We start from the raw sequence: 21716 nt of genomic DNA, 5'->3' as shown, positions 1-21716 counted from the left end.
TTGTTTTATTCATCAAGAAAAGGAGATAAAGTACAAATAACAAAAACAAGGTGGCTTCAACAATTCTTTATTCTACAAATGTTCTGGTAACTAATGCGGGCAGCAGGTAATAATATGCACATGAGCGAGGTTGCATAGGACCAATTAGGGTCCTGGCCTCAGGCATAACTTTGACTTTCAGAATTTACATTTATTTAAACCAATACTTTAAAGGAAAGTTTAGCACTTTTTTTTTAGCCAGATTTTTGTGATTAAATTCTATGGTGATTGTTAAAGAGGATGGTGAATAGCAACAAATACTGAAAATGTGGCTCTTGGTTCAAGGCTGTACAAAGAGCAACCCATAAATACTCTCGGAATGATCTCCTCCAACAATGTGTTGGTAACTAGGGGCAGGTTCTTCCGGTTGATGAGCGGGGGTGGATCCTGTTCACCGATGTGTAAAATGAAGTGGGTATACATTGGGCGTGCGTCATCCCGCGTCATTTAGATTTTCAGTTCGATGGGTGCGCAGCCAAATCAGCTGCATGCCCACCAAACTGTCAATGGCCTAATAAGGCCATTAAAAAACTAATTAACCTCATTAATGCGCCTACCCATCCAACCTTGAGGTTGGCGGTCAGGCCGGGAGCCCTGGCAGGCCTCGGAAAAAGCATCAAACCTCATCCACGGGTGGGATGAGGTTTCATGAGGGTCTTTAAATTTTTAATAAAGGTCTCAATAAAAGTTATGGACATGTGCCAACTCATGTGACAGTAGGACATGGCAGGGAAATTTTTTAACCCTCTTTATTTAAAGTTTTAAATCAGAGATGATCTCCATGGGGCAGCACTTTTGCCTCAGGGAGAGGGCGCACTCCCAGCTTAGGGGATCCACCCCTGCTTCCCTGCCTGCACAGGGAGCGTGTAGCAATTCCTGTCGGGCATCACACTGGGCAGGCCTTAATTGGCCCGCCCACGTAAAATGATGGCGCGCCCCCAACTGGAGGCCCGTCCGCCTGGGTCTGCTCCCACTCTTCCCCCCCTGCTGGGTGGAGGGAAAATGTTGGCCTGGATCTCTAATAACAGCTATGAGCAGGTGGTTGCTAATGTCCTCCCACCAATTATTTTAAGGGCACCCTGGAGCTCTCTTGACCTTCTGACTGGCATTTCTGTCTTAGCCATGTCATCAAGATTAACTATCTGTTCTATTTATGGCTGTTAGGGGGATTATCTGTGTGTACAAAATGGCTGCCACACTTGCCAGTGTACCATTTCCTACACATATTTAATTGTGTGTGGTATGCTTTAAGACGTTTTGATGTGGTAACAGTCCTTATTATTGACAAACCCCATTTTGTTCTGTGCTTTTGATGAATGATTCAGGGATTTAAAGAGAAAGAATGAGCAGCTCAGAGATAACAAAAGGGCATTAGGATTGAAGGAGAGATAGGGAGGGGAATTGAAAAACGAATGAGAAATTTAAAATTGTCAAATCAGGAGCCAATGTTGGTCAGCAAAATCAGTGTTCAGAGATTAGTGAAACCTTCAGCTGCCAATAGACTGAACAGTTGTGAGGATATTGCATGCATAATGTGTACTACATTCCAAACACCTAGGGCCGGGATTTTATGGCCCTGTCTGCTGCCGGGATCATCCGATCCTGCCACAAGTCAGTGGATATTTGGTTGGGCTGCCGAATCTCCTGCAGCAGGTCCTGCCGTGATGGGACAGGGAAGTCGCAGGCCTAGTTTTCAGGCTCACATTTCCAATCAAAATGTCTAAAAGTAAACAAAGTAATGAATGGCAATTATTTTTGGTGTCCACCTTGAATCATTGGTAGCACTCTCATCTCTGAATCAGAAGTTTGTGGGTTCTTGTCCCGTTCCAGACGCTGGAGCATGCAATGAAGATTGCACTACTGTGGGAGTTCTGTACTGTTGGAGATGCCAGCTTTGGATGAGATGCTAAACAGTCACGAGGTGACCGGTCTCGGGAGGACATAAAAGTGACATTCTCGCCACACAAGTGCGTGGCGATGACTATCTCCAGCAAGAAGGATCCTAACCATTTCCTCTTGACATTCAATGGCATTATCATCACAGAATCCCCCTCTACCAACATTCTGGCGGTTACTATTGACCAGAAGCTGAGCTGGACTAGCCATATAAATACTGTGGCTATAAGAGCAAGTCAGAGGCTGGGACTTCTGCAATGAATAACTAGCCTTCTGATTCCCCAAAGCTTGTCCACCATCCACTAGGCACAAGTCAAGAGTGTGATGGAAGAATCTTTACTTGTCTGGATGAGTGCAGCTCCAACAATACTCAAGAAGCTTGACACCATCCAGGGCAAAGTAGCCGGCTTGACTGACACCCCATCAACCACCTTAAAAATTCAGTCCCACTACCACCATTGCACAGTAGCAGCAGTGGTTACCATCTACATGATGCTCTGCAGCAACTCACCAAGGCTCCTTCAACAGCACCTTCCAAACCTGTGACCTCTACCACCTAGGACAAGGGTAGCAGATATGTAGGAACACCACCACCACCTGCAAGTTCCCCTTCAAGCCACGCACCATCCTGAATTGGAAATATATCGCTGTTTCTTCACTGCCACTGGGTCTAAACCCTGGAACTCCCTTTCTAACAGCACTGTGGGTATTCCTACAACACATGGACTGCAGCGTTCAAGAAGGCAGCTCACCATCACCTCAGCAATGCTCACATCACATGCATGAAGAAATAAAAAATAATCCTTTGCCGCTATTTCAAAGAACAACAGGAAAATTCTCTCCAATGTTGTGGCCAATGTTTATCCTTCAACCCACATCGGTAAAACAGATTATTTGGTTATTATCAAATTGCAGTTTGTTGGATCTTGCTATGCACAAATTAGCTGCTGCTTTTCTTACAATATAATTGTAACTACATTCAAAGCACTCCATTGAGATAAAACACTTTGGGTCATGAAAGGTGCTATATAAAGGTAACTTCCTTCCTGTTATACTCCTGATAACCAGTTAATAAAGGAAGAAACCAGAGCCAATCTTTACAGTCTTTATTCACAGGAGTGAAACAGTACAGGCATATATCTCCTGATTCCATTCAACTCTTGTGTCAGTAAGTGTGTCTTTACATATGCTCCCATCCTCTACCTGTATGTGCTTAACCTCATTTGATACAATTAACACTTCCTTCTTTCCTTCCCAACTCCCATTTCCCAAACCATTGAGTGCACATATCAATTTAATTTTCTTTTAATTATTTACTCCAGGCACAGCTCGTTTAAGAGACACTTGCCAAGGCAGATGCACGTATCAAGTGTTGACTTCAGCACAGACTCCTTACCACACAAAGAACAAGCCACGAGTATCGGCAGGATCAAACCAGAGCTCTACAAACAGAAATCCGTGGATTCAGAAGACATGAAGAAAGAAGATGGGAAAACCTGTGGGAAAATCAACTTCATGCTAAAATACGACTATGAAAACGAAATGTTGATTGTCACAATCCTCAAGGCTTTTGACCTGCCCGCGAAAGACTTTTGTGGAAGCTCGGACCCCTATGTAAAAATCTACCTTCTTCCCGATCGGAAAAGGAAGTTCCAGACCCGAGTGCACAGAAAGACACTCAATCCTACCTTTGATGAGAGCTTCCAGTTTCCTGTATCATATGATGAACTCGCCAACAGGAAGCTGCACTTGAGTGTATATGACTTTGACAGGTTTTCTAGACATGATATGATTGGGGAGGTGATTTTAGAGAATCTGTTTGAGATTTCAGATCTCTCCCGTGATACCTCCATCTGGAAGGATATTCAATACGCCACAACTGTGAGTATTTGAGTCTCTTTATTTATGCCGGTATCAGTGTGCATGAAGAATTTGCCCTTGACTAGGCTCGGTTGCTTTTACACTTGCCTCTAGGAAAGCAAGTTATGAACTATAGCACCTCTGCAGGACATGAGCCAATGAACTAGGCTGGCACTTGACTACCACTGCTCGCAGTGTCAGGGCTGTGGTCCCTCTGATAGGGTATTCATGCAGAACAATACTGGGTAGTAACAAGCGGTTGCTAAATGGCAGCCTATTTTATATTCTGCCTGATTTCTCAACCATAGAAGACATCCCACCATTTTGAACTGGATTTGAACCTAGGCCTCAGTGGTGAAAGGACACTATCTAAACCACTTCCTAATTCCATTCACAGCCTAGTTACTCTCACTAAAACCAAGGGCTGAGATGTTCAAATGTTTTAATCCACTTTTACATTTTGCCAAAATGATGCCTTTTAAAACACTCTTCTCAATACAATTCAACTGAGGGTCTAAATGTAAATGGCCAGGAAGAGCAAGGGGAATAATTTGCATGTGATATTGGCAACTTGCTTCAACATTTGAACTCAATTAGCTCTCATCCTATCTGCTAAGGTATATATGGTTTCAGGTATCTTGCAAAGATCTCATTGTAAACAGGACATTAAAACATCTGAAAACACTAATTATTCTAATGGGGTGGGTTTTCTGTTTGGAAATTGGGGCTGTCACGAGTGAATCTGGGATGATGACACCGGATCTCGAACTCAACATCAGTACACCAGCTTCCCATAATACGGGAGTTGGGCCAGCAGCCTGCCCGCCATTTTTAAAAAACTCATTAAGGGCAATTCAGCTTGTTAACATACCCACTGACCCGAGTAATATTGTCCACAATGCCATAATGCGGTGGGTGCATGGGAAACACGGTCAGTATGAGTTACGTTTTTCAGCAAAAAGTGCTGCAAAGGCAGATATGAAGGCTGCAAGTGGAATTATGACTGACTTTACCAGAACAGGGCTGGGAGACTTTGGTGTAAAATTCACATTTGTTTTTTATTGAACTTAAAACTCCATTGAGCAATTGCCTGAGGGAAGGGGAACAGCCAACAATTGTTGCAGGCAAAATTGTGCCTAATGGGACTAACCCATTCCGTGGGAGGCTCCTCCTCTCGTGAAGGGGAAAGTAGGAGGAGAAGGAGAAGGAGGAGGGAAGCTAGCCAAGGACAGGGGTGAGCTGGCTTACCTGATGCTGAGCAAGGGCCTCCAGAGAGGAGGCAACAGTAGCTGCCAGGTAGACAGAGGAGAAGCCACTACCCTGCCAACCAGGCTAACAGGGTTAGGATGTTCTTCTTCAAAACCTGGAATGACAGTGCCTCCTCTCATAGTTTTGTTTGCTTGAAGCTGCAGTTAAAGAGGTTAGTTGTTGTTTTAGTTGTGTTGGCATCACAGATAACAACGTTCTGCCAACATTTTATGAATGAAACAGCAATATGATATCATATAGTTTTTGCAATGATGATTGAGGGACAAGCATTGGCCAGGACGCTGGGGATAACTCCCCTGCTCTTCTTCAAAATAGTGCCATGGATCTTTTACACCCACCCAAACAGGCAGATGGGATTTCAGTTTAACGTGTCATCTGAGAGGCAGCACCTCCAAAAGTGCAGTGCTCCTTCCATATTGCACTGAACTGTCAGCCTTGACTTCTGTACTCAAGCCCCTGGAATGGGACTTGTACTCGGAACCTTGTGGTTCAGAGGCAAGTGTGTCAAATCTGGTTGTCTAAATATCAGAGCTGTCTGAAAACCAGACAGTTTTAGAATGTGCCATGCATCAACTTTAATTTAGTAAAATAAATAAATTAATCTACCTGGACAATTCAGCTAGGCGCTGCATTGGTGTGGTGTAGCTCCAGATTAGTTACCCGCTTTGCCACTTGCTAGACAGTTTATTCCCTGCACTCCAAATGACCCTTGACCTTACCCGATCGACTTGACCCAAACCGCCCAGCCTGAAATCCGGCAAGATCTGAAATCCGGCGTGGCTTTAATCCCGAGGTTGCCCATTTTGAGACACCGTGCCTGTACCAACTGAGCCACAGCTGGCACACAGCTGTTTAGCAAAGTAAATGATATTTCTGTCCATTCTGACCTGACTGGAATGCAGGTATTTTGTAGTTTAATTGCTGCCTGGGATTTAAAGTGCATAAAATAATTGTTGAACTGGTGTTGGAATTTTGCCTTTAAGAGCAACTTTCGCCCTTGAGCCTTTGGCCTTTAATGAAGCTGTTTCTGCAAGATTTCCCACAATTTATGCTGGTAACTGAATTGTTAAAGTGGAATGTTCATTCATTTTTAAATATTTTGGGGGGGTGTCAGGGACCATCCACTTTGGCCGTGTGTGAAGTTCCTCGGTGCACTTGAACAAATCAGGTACAAGATGATTCATGTGAAACGAGACCCCAGGTGGCAGGGAGTTGGAGGGGGGCAGGGGTGGGGTGGGTTGGGGTGTGGAGGTGGATAGTCAGACTCGGATATTTACATTACTGTCTAAGTGCATTAGGCTTGTAGGTGCCCCTGTGCCATTACGCCCTACATTCTAGCCTTTACCTCATGGCTGAGTTCGGTGAAATCTGTGACATCTGTGCGATGTCACAGGCACTCCGACGACAAGTGCAGGAAGTGCAGCCTTTGCAGTCACAGCATCACCAAACTCAGCCATACTCCTAACGTCATCATTTGGTCAACTTCTCCTTGATTAACTTTTGGCCGTATTTTTCAAATACCTTGGTGTGTATTACCACACATAGAGTTGAATCCCAGTAAAAATCAGTAATCCTGGCACAGTTAGACTGGAGTTCCATTTTAAGGCACTGTGTATATGATCAGTTTGGGTAATTTTTACTGGAATCCCTCTTTTTCAAGTTTTACTGTTTTTTTGCTTGTGGGTGAGTTGGCAACTGTAACCACCCAAAACCTCTGAGCAGAGCAGGCCTGATGATGATGCCCCTCCAGCAGCTTACTTTGGCACAGGTTCCCTAAATGAGGCGTTAGTCCCCATTAGCATTGGCAAGGAACTTGATTGTTTCAGGCCACTGTCCAGGTGCCTGAAAAATGGCCTCTATATTTCAGAGGTCACCGGACCCCAAAATTGTATATTCTTATGCCTGTAAAACACTGGTGAGTGGAATCATTGGTGGCAGATGTCATGGTGGGTGAGGGGGGATAATTTGGTGTGAGGGGCAGAAATCGGTTTCACGCCGGTGTGAAATCAGCACAGGGTTGTTTGATGGTGAAATGCGAATCCCGCTGGACGCCGGCGTGGACCTGACTTGCATCTTGCTAATGAGATGCAAAGTAAAGCCCAACCGGAATCGTCCCCCCCATGCCAGATTTACCGTTACGCCGGCGGGAAAACACGCCAGCCCAGGACATGCCTGGACAAGTGATATGTGCAGGACTCGGGATGTACCTTTAGGGCCTTGCTCAGATGTCAGCCATCCGAGGAGAAGAAGATGCTGGAGCCCTAGAGCTACCAGACCCTGGAAGAACATGTGCATCGCATGCTGGGTGGATCCTCATGGATATGGCTCTGCCGCAAAGCAGCTCTCAGAGGTGGGAGGTCTCCATTGATGCTTCGCATCCGCTTTGGAACATCATGGTTTTGGCCATGGAGCGCTATGGATGATCGGCGAAGGCAGGGGAGAGGAATGTCTAGGCGTGAGTAGGAGAGGAAGGTGTTGGTGGGGGGGGAGGTGAGGTTGGGAGTGGGATGGGGGGGATGAAGGTGTCGGGGGGGGTGAGGTTGGAGGGCGACAAAGGTCTCGGGCGTGAGGTTGTGGGGGGGAAATGAAGGTGTCGGGGGGGTGAGGTTGGGAGGGGGAGGAGGGAGTATGGGGGATGAGTGTGTAATGGGGGAGAATGCAGCAAGTGGGGAGGTAAGTATAAGGGGCGGAGGAAGGTGTAAGGGAGGGAGTTTGGAGAGGGGAAGGTGTCCGGAGGAGGAGGGAGTTCATAGGAGGGAAGGTGCCAGGGAGGAGGTGGGAGTAAGGGTGGGTGTGGATGTCCAGGTGAATGTACAAAGGAGCATCTTTGGAGTCAATGACTGACCCCTGTGGAGAAAAATGAGGATGGGTGTGGTAAGAGAGAATGGTGAGTGTGAAAGGGGGCAGAGGGAGTTGATAAGGTGAGAGGAAGAGGGTGCATCGGTAATGGTAGAACCATAGAACCATAGAAATGTTACATCACAGAAGGAGGCCATTTGGCCCATCTTGTCCATGCCAGGCCAAGGACACCCAGGTGCCCTTTCTAATCCCACCTTCCTGCACCCGGCCCATAGACCTGTTACTTACAGCACTTTAGGTGCAGATCCAGGTACTTTTTAAAAGAGTTTAAAGTTTCTGCCTCTACCACCATCTTGGGCAGCGAATTCCAGACACCCACTACGCTCTGCGTAAAAAAAGTTCTTCCACATGTCCCCCCTGCACCTTCTGCCACTTATCTTGAATCTATGTCTCCTGCTTCTAGTATTCTCCATCAAGGGAAACAATTTCATCCTGTCCACTCTATCGATTCCTCTCATAATTTTGTACACCTCAATCAAGTCACCTCTCAGCCTTCTTTGTTCTATGGAAAATAACCCCTGCCTGCCCAGTCTCTCCTCATAGCTATACTTTTCTAATCCTGGCAACATTCTTGTAAACCTCCTCTGCACTCTCTTCAGAGCTATTATGTCCTTCCTGTAATGTGGTGACCAGAACTGCAAACAATACTCCAGTTGTGGCCTCACCAGTGTTTTATACAATTCCAACATTATATCCTTACTTTAATATTCTATATCTCTGCCAATGAAGGAGAGCATTCCATATGCCTTCTTTACAACCTTGTCTACTTGAACTGCTGCTTTCATGGACCTGTGTACTTGTACGCCAAGATCTCTCATTTCATCTACCCCTCTTAGTATATTCCCATTTATTTTGTAATCCCTGTAACTGTTTGATCTCCCTAAATGTATAACCTCACTTCCCTATGTTAAAATCCATCTGCCACTTTACTGTCCACTCCATCAACCCATCTATATCGTTTTGGAGATTATGGATACCCTCTACACTATCCACTACTCAGCTAATCTTCGTGTCATCTGCAAATTTCGCAATCGTGCCCCCAAGTTCACATCCAAATCGTTAATCTATAACACAAACAGCAAGGGTCCCAACACCGAGCCCTGTGGAATACCACTTGAAACAACTTTCCATTCGCAAGGGCATCCATTGACCATCACCCTTTGTTTCCTGTTACAAAGCCAACCTTTTGATCCAGTTTGCCACATTACACTGAATCCCATGAGCTTTTACTTTCCTGACCAATCTGCCGTGTGAGACCTTGTCAAATGCCTTGCTAAAACCCATGTACACAACATCTACTGCACTACCTTCATCAACCCTTCTTGTCACTTGCTCAAAGGATTCAATCAAATTTGTGAGGCAAGACCTTCCTTTAACAGATCCATGCTGACCATCCCTGACTAGTTCATGCCTCTCCACATGACAGTTAATCCTATCTCTCAGGATTGATTCTACTAATTTGCTCACCACCGATGTAAGGCTAACTGGCCTATAATTGTTTGGCATTTCCTTTGATCCCTTTTTAAACAATGGAACTACATTTGCATTTCTCCAGTCCTCTGGTACCTCCACTGTATCTAGTGAAGGTTGGAAAATTATCCTCAGAGCATCTGCTATCTCCTCCCTGACTTCCTTCAGCAGCCTCGGAAATAATCCATCTGGCCCTGGTGACTTATCAACTTTCAAGGATTTCAACCCTTTGAGTACTCCCTCTCTCTTTATGACTATCCCATCCAATATCTCGTAGTGTTCCTCCTGGACTACTATATCTACATTCTACCTTTCCTTTGTAAACACGGAGACAAAATATTCATTCAAAACCCTTCCCACAGCCTCTACACCTACACACAAGTTACTATCTTCATCTCTGATAGGTCCCACTTTTTCCTTAACTAACCTTTTAGCATTAATGTATTGGTAAAACATCTTTGGGTTATCTTTAATTTTACTTGCTAATCTTTTTCATGCCCTCTCTTTGATTTCCTTATTTCCTTTTTTACTTCATCCCTGCACTTCCTATATTCGTCTAGGCTATCTGCAGTGCTTAGTTCTTTGTGTCTATCGTATGCTTTCTTTTTCTGTTTGATCTTCCCCTGTGTTCCTCTAGACAACCAGGGAGGTCTAGATTTGGCAGTACCACTCTTATTTTTGTAGGGGACATGTCTACTTTGTACAATTAGGATCTCGCTTTTTAGTGCTTCCCACTGGTTTTCCACTGTTTTACCCTCCAGCAGTGCTGTCCAGTCCACCTCAGCCAAGTCCCTTCTCATTTCTGCCAAATTTGCCTTCCCAGTTCAAGACTTTTATTCCTGCCTTATCTCTGTCCTTTTCCATGGTAATGCTAAATCTAACTGAATTGTGATCACGGTCCCCGATTATGGTCACCAACTGTCACTTCACCCACTTGCTCTTCTTTGTTCCCCAAGACTAGATCTAGAATTGCATCTCCTCTCATTGGGTTTGTCACTGGAAGGGATGGCAAAGGTGGTTAGTGGGGACTTAGGCAGATACGAATTCTGCGTGTGGGAAGGAGTAGGTCAGGGAGGTCAATATGGATGGGGATGGGATTCTCAGGGAAATTGGGAGCTTGCACATTCACCTGGACAGCCTGGAATGACAAGGGTTTCGGTTGTTAGGTGATGGTGGGGAGGTGGAATGTGATGCCAGGATGTCCACATGATGGGGGAAAGGACATTGGTGACTGGGGGAGGGGAAAGGAGGTGGGGAGCTGATGAGATACTTGACCATGACCATGGTTTTCAAAACGGAAAGTGAGCAGAGCCTCGTGTTGGACGTGCACAGTGCTGCATGGGAGGTGGGTAGAGATACGGGTCAGCTCAGATGGACAACTGAAAGCGAACCCCAGCAGGCAGCATTGAAAATGTTTGGGACTGTAAGGTGAGTGTGTTAGCTGAAGACTATGTGTGGGTGGAAGAGTGCTTGCATGAGGCTCCAAAAGGCCCTGCCACTCACACACACACATCTCCCTCCAGAATCACTCGTGGTCCAGCTGCTTGCAACTGAACTGCTGGTGGGCTGGGAGCTGTAGTGGGAGGATTCATGAAGCCTGTCAATGAAGCTGAAAGACAACGTTACACATTATTCAGTGAAAGTGAATGTATTTTCAGATTATAAAGTAACAAAATGCGTTCACACGTACAACCATTTGTGATCAGAATTTCTTAACTTTTCAAAACCAACCACTTCTTCGAGTTGCTGCCTTGAAATCCACAGCAGGGGTGCAGACAGCCTGTGCAATGGTTAGCCCTGTTGCCGCTGGTGACTTTGGCACATGTCCTCTGGAGAGCCGAGGCCTTGAAGGTCCTGGCTTGCTTTGGCTGTTCTCCTGTGGGCCAGCTGCTCCCTCTGCGGTGTCAGAGGGTGAGGTTGAGGGGGTCACAGGCAAAGGGGTCTCAGCGGGAGTGGACAGTCTCTGAGATTCCTGGGTAGGTGACCCAGGGGTGTCCAGCTGCCAGTCCTCCTCCTTTCAGGTGCATGCAGAACCCAGCCTGACTCCTTGAGGGAAAGAAGCACCTGGGGGGATGTCGAGGTGCCTCGTTTCCCTCTCGCGTTGCCACTGCAGGAACTCACCCATGGCTACCGCAATGGAGCTTATCTCCATGTTCTGCCGGAGCAGGGTCTCCATGGACCCTGCCATCCTTCCCATGGAGACCTCCATAGACAACATGTGGGTACTGCTTCATCAGAGACCAGGTGGATGCACTCCTTCGACGTGAGCGCCACTCTATTGAAAGCTCCCAACAACTCTGCATGATTTTCCTACACCTTCTGCTGACTCTCCACGTTGAGTTGGAAGGCCAAATCGAGAGGCTTGTCATCTGACTCGGATCTCACAGATGCCTCCCACCAGCAGTCGTCCGAGTGCCGGGGAGCTAGGCTACGCCTTCCCCCTCCTGCTGCGGACACATGTCCATGCAGTGACCACTAGATTGTGAACCTGAGCCTACTCTAGATCTAGGTCCAACCGAGGTGTGTGTGTCTGTGCTGGTGGAGGGTGTGGGTAAGCGCTGTGACTGGTGTTCCAGGCTGCTTATTTCCAGCTCTTCAATGCTGGAGGTGAGGACCTGGATGGAGCTGAGGGACTGGCTGGTTGAGGATGTCAGTCGCTTAGCAGAGCTCCCTGTCAACCAAAGTAGAAATCATTAGCGCATGGCAGCACCATCAAAAGTAGGAGAGAGGGCACTCATACTTGCGTTGAGGGAGGAAAGTTGCTTTTGTTCGCCGCCGACCTCACCATCACCACAGGCACAGTCCATGTCCTCACCAGTCAGCACTGGTGCACACTGCTCAAAGTGAGTGAGCAGCCTAATGTGGGCCACCCCACCACCATCCCCCCCCCCACCCCGGTCTAGGATCTCTCCGTGCTGTTGTGATCCAGCTTCTCCTACATGAAAACAGATGGAGAGAGTGTGAGCAGGACACAGGGCACTGTGTGGAATGTTTGTGTGGTGAGTGGAGCCATGGACGGGATGAGGACATGAGCTCAAGAAGATATGAGTCTGAAGAAGATGTGAGAGTATGTGTGAGAGTTAGTGGTGTTGTCCCTTGAGGATGTCTGATGGGTTTGTGAGTGTGTGAGTTGAGAGCGATGAGATGATTGACTTAACCTGGCAGGACAGATGTGAGCATTCGTCCTCTTCCTGCACTGGATGGCTGACCTCCTCTGTGCTTCTCAGGCTGGACTGGTGACTCCGGTGGGCCTCCTGCAGCCAGAGCAGGAGTAGAGGACTTTGTGTCAGGCTGTCATTGCATCCAGCAAGTGCCCCAAAGAGGCAACGCTAAATTTGGGGGCTGCCGTTATCTTTGCTTTCGGGGCCACCTGTTGCCTCAAGCAGCCCTGGTCTGAGGACATGAAGTAGCTTGCGCTTTAAATACGGCATCCAGAGCGAGGAAGTGCTGAGGTCACGGCATGGCATTCAAATCAGAGCCAGTCCACCAGTGACCCTTAATGTTTCCTGTGGATGCATTATTAATGAGGAAGGACATGCCGGGAAGGAGATGATATGATACAAAACCTGCCATTGTGGCTGGCGGGTAGAATGCCTTTTTTCACGTCCACTACTCCTATGGATCTCAATAAGTTAGCCTTTTTGTTTTGTTTAGTGTGTATTAAATATTAAGGCTCTTTCTCACCTTATACCTTTTTGAACGATGAGCTGTTGAATCAGGAACTTTTTGAATGGGAGCAGGTTGAGTGAAGGAAGCTTTTCCCACCATCTTACCAGCAACATATATTTGATCAAATCCTTCCAAACAAGGGCGGGGATTTTCCGGTCCCCCAAGACGGGACCCGCACTGAGACATTCGCCGACCCAGCCAAAAGTCCATTGACTTTCAGCGGGACTGGATGATCCTGGCAGGGGGAGGGGTGGAACATCCTACCCAATGCCTTTTTTGTATTGAATAGATATTAATAGTTGAATTGGGACTTCCTCAGTGTGTTGTTTCTAGCCCTCTCTCCGTACGCTGATGCTGTCTCCTCCTGTCACACTTGTGTAATATTAAATCATATAACCTATAACAGAATAAACCTTGCAGAGCAAAATATTCAGAGTTCCATAGTAGATTTATTTATATAAAAAATTGACATTTCAATCAGAGAACCACTGCTGTTCACAGTTTCACTCCTGAATTATTCTACTTTGCAATCTGCATTTGAGTGCCAATGACTGAAGGGACTAGATGATGGAAAACTCAGCACTGGAAACGTTTCTCTGGGAATTGTTTTTCTGTAGTGGGGCAAGTTGTAATGCAAGTAGTTGCATCGTACATACTGAAAGTGGGAGAAGTTGGAACATTTCTCTCCTTTTAGTTCTTGGTGCATTCATCTCATTAATTCTGAAATTTGCCAATGGTGACATTCATTTCCCAAAAGCTGTTGGTCACCAGTAATAATATCTGCTTGTGTGCTCCAGTCTGAAATGCTGTTTGATAATACTCCTGCGAAGCACCTTGGAACATTCTGGTGCATTAAATGTGCTTGTTAAATGCAAATTGGTTGCCTCAGGGATTAATATTTGGTGTTGGTATTAATGTAGCAAATGTGACCAATCTCAACTGGAATTGGCTTGCTTCACACTTCAGAAATGGTTCAACAGTCACGTAACTGGTATGTGTAAGACCTGGCAATGTCAAACCAGGTCTTGGATTGTGCAATTGCAGGGTTGCTATATCTCATTCACACCCAGGAGGAACTCTGTTCAAACTTGTGGATGTGTCCTAGAGAAGAGAGAGACAGAGAGAGACCTTCTGCGCTCTGTGAGTATTAACACTGGAAAGGCCAGATGTCATCATGTCTAGCAGGCAATAACCAGCAATGTGAAACTCTGAACTGCCATGGTTGAAGTCAGGAAGAAGGTCAACAACTAACAAATGTTCACAGTGAGCCATCATTAATATACAGAAGAAGAAACAAGGATAGATAGAACCTGCCGTCTATGGCTGGTTGTTTATAGTCCAAGTGGCATATTGCCATCACAGCATAAGGCAAATGTGCCAACAGTTAAAAGGAAGGTGCAAATGGGTAACAGCTTGTGCAGACCCCTCCCTACATATGTGAACAGCATGGTTGTTAATATCAATACATAGAAGAGCAGTTTGTTAAAGGCAGGTGGCACTTTGAAATGCGGAGAGTATCTTATTTGATATATCAATGTTCATTAATGCACCATGCTTGAAATGGTATGAATGAATTGGTATGCTCCTCAAGGATTTTGATACACTGGGAATTTACATCGCTGCCTGGATCTTGGCTTACCGTTACAGGTAAAACAGCAGTGTCTGTGAACCTTGCTTAATTGTTGGTAGACAGTGAGGGGGATGGCTATTTGAGAAGAACCTGCTGTCTGCAGAGGGCCACCTGGTTTAACTTATTGGCCATACAACTATGTGTAATGCTGCAACTGCACAATAACATTAAAGCACAATATGTTGTCCACTGGGAACAGATGCTGCATTGGAAGCTTGTGCATTGAAGTCTCAATATTCTGAATGGTAGCAACTGTGCAGCCTGAATGACAGGGTAATGAAGAAAGATTCTCCAGTATGTGAACAGCTGAGTGCCCACCAAAGCATTCAATGATTGGCTGTGGTTCAGTGGGGACACCTCTCACCTCTGAGTCAGAAGGTTGTATGTCCAAGTCCCTCATCCAGGCCTTGGGCACAAAAAACAAGGCTGACAACCCAGTGCAGTACTGAGCGAATGGAGCACCGATGGAGTTGCCGTATCCAGGTCAAATGCTAGGTGGAGGCCTGGTCTGCCCTCTCAGGTGGATATAAAAGATCCCATGATATTATTTCTAAGAAGATCAGAGTTCTTGCCCTGCTAGCCTGGCCAATATTTATCCCTCAAATTATATCACAAAAACTGATTACAGTATCTGGTCATTATCACATTGCTGTTTGTGGCAGTTTGCAGTGAGCAAACTAGCAGCTGTGTTTCCTACATTACAAAAGTGATTACACTTCCAAAGTACTTCATTGGCTGGACAACACTTTGGGACTTCTTGTGGTCATGCAGGCACTGTACAAATGCAATTGTTTATTTTTCGTGAGAACTGAGTGTGTATCTCTCATGGATACCGCCATTGCAGCCATTCGACATTTTAGGTATCAAATATTGGAACCATGAGGGCCAGCTTTAAGTCCTGAGGTGCAAGACTGCTGCTGATGCAGCAAGAGAAGTTGCAGCAGCTCATGCAGACACATTATTCCATACCCCATGCTTCCCATGAGCTCATACCTCCCTGTAGACAGGGGTGGCCAAGTGCACAGAGCTTGATGCTTGGTTACTGGGTTAGCAACAGACTTGTGTAGCCACTGAGCCCAGTGGTATCAGTCGGCTGTTGGATGTGGGTCTGGGGTCTTGAGATGAATGGCGAGCTGATCCTGGTGTTTCAGGATGAATAAGAGCAGGGAAGCACCTAGTTTCCTAGAATTAGATAGGAAATGTTCAGAAACACCAGCAATTAGAGACCAAAATAGTTTAAAACACATAGGCTTCAAAAGGAACAATATAATTAACATGTAAAGGTACAGTGGTGCCACACGATCAGACAATTGACCTCTGACCTGCACTGAATTCCTTTTGAAGTATTGTCAAGTATGGCAGCTGATTTTTATCTTATCAGCATTGTTCTCAGAGAGTCAGTAGTATTTGGAATTCTCTTCCCCAGTGAGCAGTGGAATCTGAGTCATTGAATATATTCAAGGCTGAGGTAGACAGTCAAGAGTTATGAGGGGCAGGCAGGAAAGTGGAGTTAAGGCCACAGTCAGAATGGCCATGATCTTATTGAATGGTGGAGCAGGCTCATGGGGCCAAGTGGCCTACTCCTGATCCTATTTCTTAAGTTCTGAGACAATTAATGAATCAGCTGAATTTTTATGACAATCATTTTTCATGTCTGCTGCAGATTTAATCAATTCAGTTTCACATATCTTGCACATGATAAAATTTGCATTCTGAGTTGCTAACTCAGTGTAATAATCACTATGCAACATGCTTAGCTAATGTTAGTGGTTCACTACTGGACAAAACAGTTCTAGGACACTGCTGTGCAAAGAGCAAAGAGCATCCCAGTATTCTGGGCAACACTTGCAATCAACTCCAGCAAAAGCAGATTAACCAGTCATTCAATTTAGTTGCTGTTTACTGGTTTGTGAATTGGCAGCTGTGTCTGCTAAGGGAGCAGTGGTGACCACAGTTGAAACCAAATCGATTGCAAGATTAGAAAATTAGGGCTACAAAACAATATGCAACCCCTTTGATTGTAGCTTCCCTGCTGGAAGCATGGGATTGCTTTGTAAAATGAATTGCTTCAGAGCTACATAAAAGAATAGGCATCTACGTTCCGCACCAGATCTAGCCTTGTCCCACCACTTGTTGGCCATGTGGGAAATTTCAGCACTTTGGACATGGGGCCTTAATTAACTGCACCCATTAGTGGCAGTAGTATTATGTACCATTGTAAATGAGGGAAATATGTCATTTGAGGCCTGTGACATCCAGAGGGCCAGTGTTGCTGGGCTGTGGGGGAAAATACAATTCATTGCTCAAGCTGTCATCAGCAGAAGATGCCAGGATGAGATTATTCTTCTGCAAGTTTCCTTAGTCCTGTGGCATGCTAACACTTTGCAAAGGGCTGCAGTAAGATTCCTTTCCTCACTCTCAAGCAGACACCCCGATTACCGCAGAAATTGTGTGGGTGTCCAACCAAGATGTATGAAGTAGGTTCAGGGTCTTCCACAGTGAGTGCGTGGAAGTTCCACTCACTCCCATCCAGGGCCCAGGAGAGTGGGGTGCACATGGTGCTAATCACCAGGGGCCTGTGCTCTAGGGGGCCAGGCTCAGTGGCCAAGTAACCTGTCAACCTCAACGGTCAGTGTCCAAAGCAGCCAGTCTGGTGTGTAGACCATCTCGATTCACAGGCTACTCAATCAATGATTGTGGTTGTTCTGAACAGCATCAGATTCCCCAGGCCCTCCTTTCTTGTTTACTCCTCTTGTCAGGATTTGTGTGAGGGACTGTTTTGTTTCTGTTCTGCTCTAGCCTTCCTCAATTCAGACCTGGCTGGCGTCTGCTGGCATGCAAGATAAGGTAAAACACCTAGTGCCTCATCTTTACCCCAGAAGCCCCCCCACGCACCCCTGACATCCTCCCTCTCAAGGGTGTGGCGTGGCTCCTTCCCCAGCCACTTCCCCAGCATCCTGTCCAATCTCGCCCATCGCGTTGGTGTGTGGTCCGCCCTGGAGATGCATCTTACTACAGTCCCAAGGTGAATACAAGTGACCAGGGAGATGCAGATATTCTCCACTGTACTCAGACCAACACTCAGGCTTTGCAAAGCCCATAACTAGCAACAAAATGAAGAATTAGACTGTAACTCATACTGAAAGCTGTTAACTTGACAACTTTGCAAACAAATTAACCTTAAAATGCCTTGTTGAGTACACTTTAATCTTGGACATTGAGTGGAGTCCTGTAGTAAGTAGAGTCCAGTTGATGTTATGTTATTGTGAAACATTAAACCTGTGGTGATTTAAACTCTATCGGTTAATCTCTATCAAGTATTTCGTGTATTTGTCCAGGCCCTTCCCGACCCAATGTCTTCCCGCTTCATGATGTGGCTATGGTTCCACTTTGCTTGGCAATTGCTTTGTAACATGCCTTTCATAATCTCACAAACATGCTCCTCTCAGGAGTCTCAGTTACAGTGAAGTGCCTTTGTAGCCAATATATGGAATTCTGGCAGCCAGTTTGCATTCACAAACAGAAAGGACCAGATGCTGGGACTGGGGGCAAAATTGGGTTATTGGGTGCTACGAGGCACCTTAAAGTTCCAAAATGGGGTTTGCTGTAGATGCACGCATTTCTGATACAAAGTGTGTCAGCCCCGCGCCTGGATGTCATATTGATGAGGAGTTAGTGGCCCAATATTTCCCAGAAATATGCAGAGTAGGCACATCATGACATCAATCAGTATTGATCTAATGCCAGCGCTGTCATTTTAGAGCAACAGGCTTTAACCTGCATCTTCTCTTAACCTCGCACAGCTGAACATGTGTTCAACATGCATGATTGAGGGGGAGAGTTAGAGGTGAGGAGGGAGGGATAAGTGGACCAGGAACAGGAGGAGCACCAGGGCCCATGGTTTCTCTCACTGGCCTTGCCCCTCCCAAGCCCTCCAAGCATTTCAACAACAAAAGGTCTCAAGTGAGAAAAAGCTATTCAGTCTATCAAGTCTATTCCATCCAGATTCTACATATGACTTTTTAAATTAATTCTCAGGACACGGGCACTGTTAGCAAGACTGACATTTAGTGTACTTCACTGGGAGGGTTGTGGTAAGCCTTCCTCTAGAAGTGCTGAGTCCACATGGTGAAGGTAATTCCATGGTGCTGTTAGAAAGGCAGTTGCAGGATCTGACCCCGTGACAATGAGGGAACTGCTATATATATATATATATATATATATATATATACCTGGAATGACATATGACTTGTAAGTGATTTACTGTCTCATGGACTTTCCTCCAACCATGCGTTAGCCACTTACTTTATTAAGTTCCTTCTCATAACTCCATACCCCTTCCAAAAACTATTTAACAAATGCTATGAATATATCTATAACTTGCCATCCAGCTCTCAGCTGATACCAGTAACCCACAGAAAGTAATGAAAGTCAACCAAGGAGATGGCGGCAATGTCACTGGACTAATAATCCTGGGACCTAGGTTCAAATCAGGTTTAAATTCAATTTAAAAGATCTGGAATTGAAAAGCTAATCTCAGTAGTCCTGAAAAGCATTGATTGTTGTAAAAACCCATCTGGGTCACGAATGCCTCTTTAGGAAGGAAATCTGCCATCCTTGCCCAGTCTGGCCTACAGGTGACTCCAGACCCACAGCAATGTGGTTGACTGTTAACTGCCCTCTGAAATGGCCTAGCAAGCCACACAGTTCAAGGGCAATTAGGGGGAAATTAAGCAATTAATTAATTAGGCAACAAATGCCGACACCCACATTCCATGAAAGGGTAAAGGAAAATAAGTGAAAATTCATCCACTGTTCGCAAGTTAACAAACAACCTTTTAAATTATTTAACTACCAACCTCTCCTTGCCTTAAGTCCATGGGAAAAAAGAAATAGAAATAGAAAAAATATATAATTTTTAAGTTTGTTGAATTGCAGTTATATGCTTCTATCTTTTTTAATCTGCTGAAATGATTTACTGTTGGGCTGCAGATTTCATACTTGAGCTACAATGCTGTTGAAGTTCACCAGATACATTTTAACTCCAAGCTTGTATCTGGAGAGCAATCCTACACCTTCTGTCAGATGGCATCAGTGATGAAAGCTATTGATTAAATGATATGGAACTAATGACATTGAAACTAATCCATGAAAATTAGGAATAAATATGAAAATAGTCAGTGAAGTGCAAAACAGGCTGTTCAGCATTGGGAGAGAAATGAAACTTTCATTCAAGCTGCGATGAGTCAGCAAAATAAATCAATTGTAAACGTGCTTTAACTCCTCTTCACTTTAATACTGTATAACTTCAAATAAATTTAAGTAAGACAAATAATTTGAAATTCCAACAACCAGTTAGAAAAGGATGGCATTGAACAGCAAAGATTTGCCAATCGTTCATCTCTCTTAAGTCTTTGGTAACATTGAAGATACTGGAAATGACCAAATGGCAAAATTTTTCTCACCAAAACAAACTAGAAGATTTTGAGATTTTATGAAGCAATGGTTTCCATTAGGCACAAGTGGTTTATGAAGGACTGCCCACAAACTAAGTCAAAGTTACAATCTCCAAGTTCCTGTTTTCAGGTGTGCTTCCCCAAGTTGTGAAGATCCAATAGGCCATCATCCTGAATTTTCCCCATTCATTCCTCTCAGCAATTGATTCAAAATGGCACTGGCATCAGAGGCATCAGGGTTATACTGCAGAAAGCCAGGTAGTAAAAGAAAAAATCAGAGCCAACTTTACACTGTTATGAGCATTTATTTACAGAGATATGCAATACAAACATGTATTTCCTATCCCAGCAACTACAGTTTCAGTCTATTTACAATTTACAATTGCACAGGTGAATCCCCAGTTAATGCATATAATTAAACAAAATTAATATACAACTAACAACAGCAAGGCACCCTCCACCTTCTTGGCTGCTTTGATATTGGATACAATGTAGTACAGGTAAATTCAACTGAGGGACATGCTGCTGGAACTGGTGAATTTTTTTTATCATTTGTTCATGGGAAGTAGGCGTCACTGGCTAAACCAGCATTTATTGCCCATCCCTAATTGCCCTTGAGCTACCTTCTTGAACCACTGCAGTCCATGTGGTGTAGGTACACCCACAGTGCTGTTAAAGAGGAAGATCCAGGATTTTGACCCAGAGACAGTGAAGGAATGACAATATATTTTCTAGTCAGGATGGTGAGTGGCTTGGAGGGGAATTTCCAGGCGGTGTTTTCCATTTGTCTGTTGCCCTGGTCATTCTAGATGGTGGTGATTGTGGGTTTAAAAGATGCCGTTGAGGAGCCTTAGTGAGTTCCTGCAGTGCATCTTGTAAATTCACTGCAGATGCTCACTGCTGCCAATGTGCATTGGTGTTAGAGGGAGTAAATGTTTGTGGATGAGGTGGCAATCAAGCAGGCTGCTTTGTCCTGGATGGTGTCAAGCTTCTTGAGTGCAATTGGAGAGTATTCAGTCACCCCCGTGACCTGTGCCTCGTAGATGGTGGACAGGCTTTGGGGAGTCAGGAGGTAAATTATCCCTCTGCAGGATTCCTAGCCTCTGACCTGCTCTTGTAGCCACATATTTATACAGCCAGTCCAGTTCAGCTTCTGGTCAATGGTAACCCCTAGGATGTTGAAAGTGGGAGATTCAGTGATGGTAATGCCATTGAATGTCAAGGGGCAATGGTTAATTCTCTTTTGTTGGAGATGGTCATTACCTGGCACTTGTGTGGTGCAAATGTTACTTGACACTTGTCAGTCCAAGCCTTGATATTGTCCAGGTTTTGTTGCATTTGGACGTGGACTGCTTCAGTATCTGAGGATGTGGTGAATGTTGCTGAACAGTGTGCAAACATCAGCAAACATCCCCACTTCTGAAGGAAGGTAATGATGAAGCAGCTGAAGATGGTTGGGCCGAGGACACTACCCTGAGGAACTCCTGCAGTGATGTCCTGGAACTGAGATGATTCACCTCCAACAACCACAACCATCTTACTTTGTGCTAGGTATGACTCCAACCAGC

General features: G+C 45.2%; 1 protein-coding gene across 1 annotated transcript in view; it reads left to right on the top strand.

Annotated features, from left to right (window-relative positions):
• LOC121282177 (synaptotagmin-6-like) overlaps window positions 1–21716 on the top strand; it is a 324735-nt gene that overhangs the window by 168397 nt on the left and 134622 nt on the right. Inside the window, exon 3 of the mRNA XM_041195727.1 lies at window positions 3258–3816. Coding sequence (XP_041051661.1) covers window positions 3258–3816 — 559 coding nt within the window. The remainder of the gene's footprint in view (window positions 1–3257; window positions 3817–21716) is intronic.

The sequence above is a fragment of the Carcharodon carcharias genome, chromosome 9, assembly GCF_017639515.1.
Source record: "Carcharodon carcharias isolate sCarCar2 chromosome 9, sCarCar2.pri, whole genome shotgun sequence".
Taxonomy (NCBI): Eukaryota; Metazoa; Chordata; class Chondrichthyes; order Lamniformes; family Lamnidae; genus Carcharodon; species Carcharodon carcharias.
This window is presented reverse-complemented; position numbering and strand designations above follow the sequence as displayed.